Source organism: Alternaria incomplexa (assembly GCF_024043165.1).
Source record: "Alternaria incomplexa strain BMP 0042 chromosome Unknown scaffold_14, whole genome shotgun sequence".
Lineage (NCBI taxonomy): Eukaryota > Fungi > Ascomycota > Dothideomycetes > Pleosporales > Pleosporaceae > Alternaria > Alternaria incomplexa.
The window spans coordinates 976,725-978,557 of record NW_026249863.1 but is presented as its reverse complement, the minus strand read 5'-3'; the positions used below and the strand labels follow the sequence as shown (position 1 = coordinate 978,557).

At 51.1% G+C, this 1,833-nt stretch overlaps 1 protein-coding gene across 1 annotated transcript; it reads left to right on the top strand.

The window, feature by feature from the left end:
* Positions 1-541: 541 nt before the first annotated feature.
* J4E90_009045 (uncharacterized protein) lies at positions 542-1,435 on the top strand (the record flags this gene model as incomplete). Its single annotated transcript, XM_051438566.1, has 1 exon — positions 542-1,435. The coding sequence occupies one exon, from the start codon at positions 542-544 to the stop codon at positions 1,433-1,435; it is 894 nt and encodes a 297-aa protein (XP_051287876.1).
* Positions 1,436-1,833: the final 398 nt, after the last annotated feature.

Below are 1,833 nucleotides of genomic sequence, written 5' to 3'. Positions count from 1 at the left end.
TTGCTTGAGCCATAGCATACTGGAGCTACAATACGAAATGTTGTTCCATTGTTTCGACGACTTCTTCTAGCCTCTGATCACACATCTGGACTGCTCGCCAAAGTTTCCTCTTAGGATCACGGTTATCTGTTGAACTGGTTCTTCATTGTTAAGCTTTCGAGCTGAGTAAGCTACCTCCAGCCATCAAATGGGTCATAGCCGATTTGAAGCATTTATCAAAATCCCTAGGTCTATAATATCCCATCGGCATGCCCTCGGCATCTCATCGGCATGGTTGAGAAACCGGATTGCGAGATTACCAAGGCATTGGGAGCCGTAGAGTGGGACAATAACGCATCGTAAGTCGGCAACATGAGAAGCGAAAGACTGCAGCAACTCTCGAGATTGGTAAGCATGCATGATCAGTCGGCGTTACTTCTCTACCACTGACGCCATGTAACCAAGACAATCGTTGCATAAGTAGAGTCCCTGCCCAGGTGGTGATGTTGTCAACGACACGATTCTAGTCACGTGGGCCATACATTCCATCCTTTCCCCAAACATGCCCGCTGCATCCATCACCATCATCTTCTCACCCTACCACGTCGGCCTCCGCAACCACCGCGTCGGCGATGGCCCAAACCGAATACGTTCCCTCGGACTCATTCCCCAACTTGAAGCTCTAGGCGTCACCGTCCACATCGATGAAATCGCCCCCGTCGACGACTTCGAAGGCGAGATAGGCCGCAGTTTCGAAGTCCTCCGCCGTACCTCCCTCGCAGTCAGCAAAGCGCGAGATGGAAATTCCTTCCCCTTCATCCTCTCCGGCAACTGCATGGCTAGCGTAGGAGCAGCATGCGGGTTGGGTATCAAGGATCTCAACTTCATCTACTTTGATGCGCACGACGATATGGATACGCCTTCGACGAATCAGCATGGGTATTTCGACGCTATGGGCTTGTCGATGTTGGCGGGTAAGAGCTGGCATTGGCATACGGAGCAGATACCAGGATATACGCCGATGAGCTACAAGGATCGGTTTCTGTATGTTGGCCTGCGCGATGTGACTGAGACGCAGAGGAAGACTGTTGCCGAAGCTGGAGCAGATGTTATTTGGGGTGATGCTGAGAAGGCTGTGGATTTCCCGGAAGAGTTGGAGAAGCGTCTTGATGCGAGGGATATGTCGCCGTCGCTTGTGCATCTTGACTTGGACGTCCTGGATAAGAGCGTGGGTATGGTCAATGGGTTTGAGAGTGAGGGTGGACTACAGGAGGAGGATGTGGTTAGGTGCATGAGTTTGTTGCCGAAGAAGGCTACGCCGGTATCGTTTATCATGTGCTCTTTCAACCCAAATCTGGGTGATGGGGATAAGATTGCAGGTATAGGCATCCGCGCTGCTGTGGCCTTCGTGGAGGCGTTGATTGCAACATCAGTGCTATCTGTGCAGAACAAATAGAGTGCGCCTTTTACTCAGACTGCTGTCTCGTACTGGTTCGGACTAGTCATTCAGATTGTGCTTTGGTCTAGGGTATGATTGCGATGGCTTTGATGTTGTTCGCTGGAGTCTGCTGCATCACCGCAGTGCCGTAGATCTGTGCAACAATAGCGAATGCGATGAAGAAGAGAATCTCAGAGTTGCAACAATGACCCATTCCGATCCTAGATGAGTTGTCGTTGTTGTTATAGACAGGGGCCTTCGCCCGTACTTCTCACAAAGGCTCCCGAGGTCATGGGCCGAACGACAGACTTCCCCGTAATGACTGAGAGATGATCCATGCAGAAGCAAAACGATGCGACTGCAGCCTATGTCAGACAGAATGCAAAATGGTAGCTTCCACTTACCACAAGCAGTCG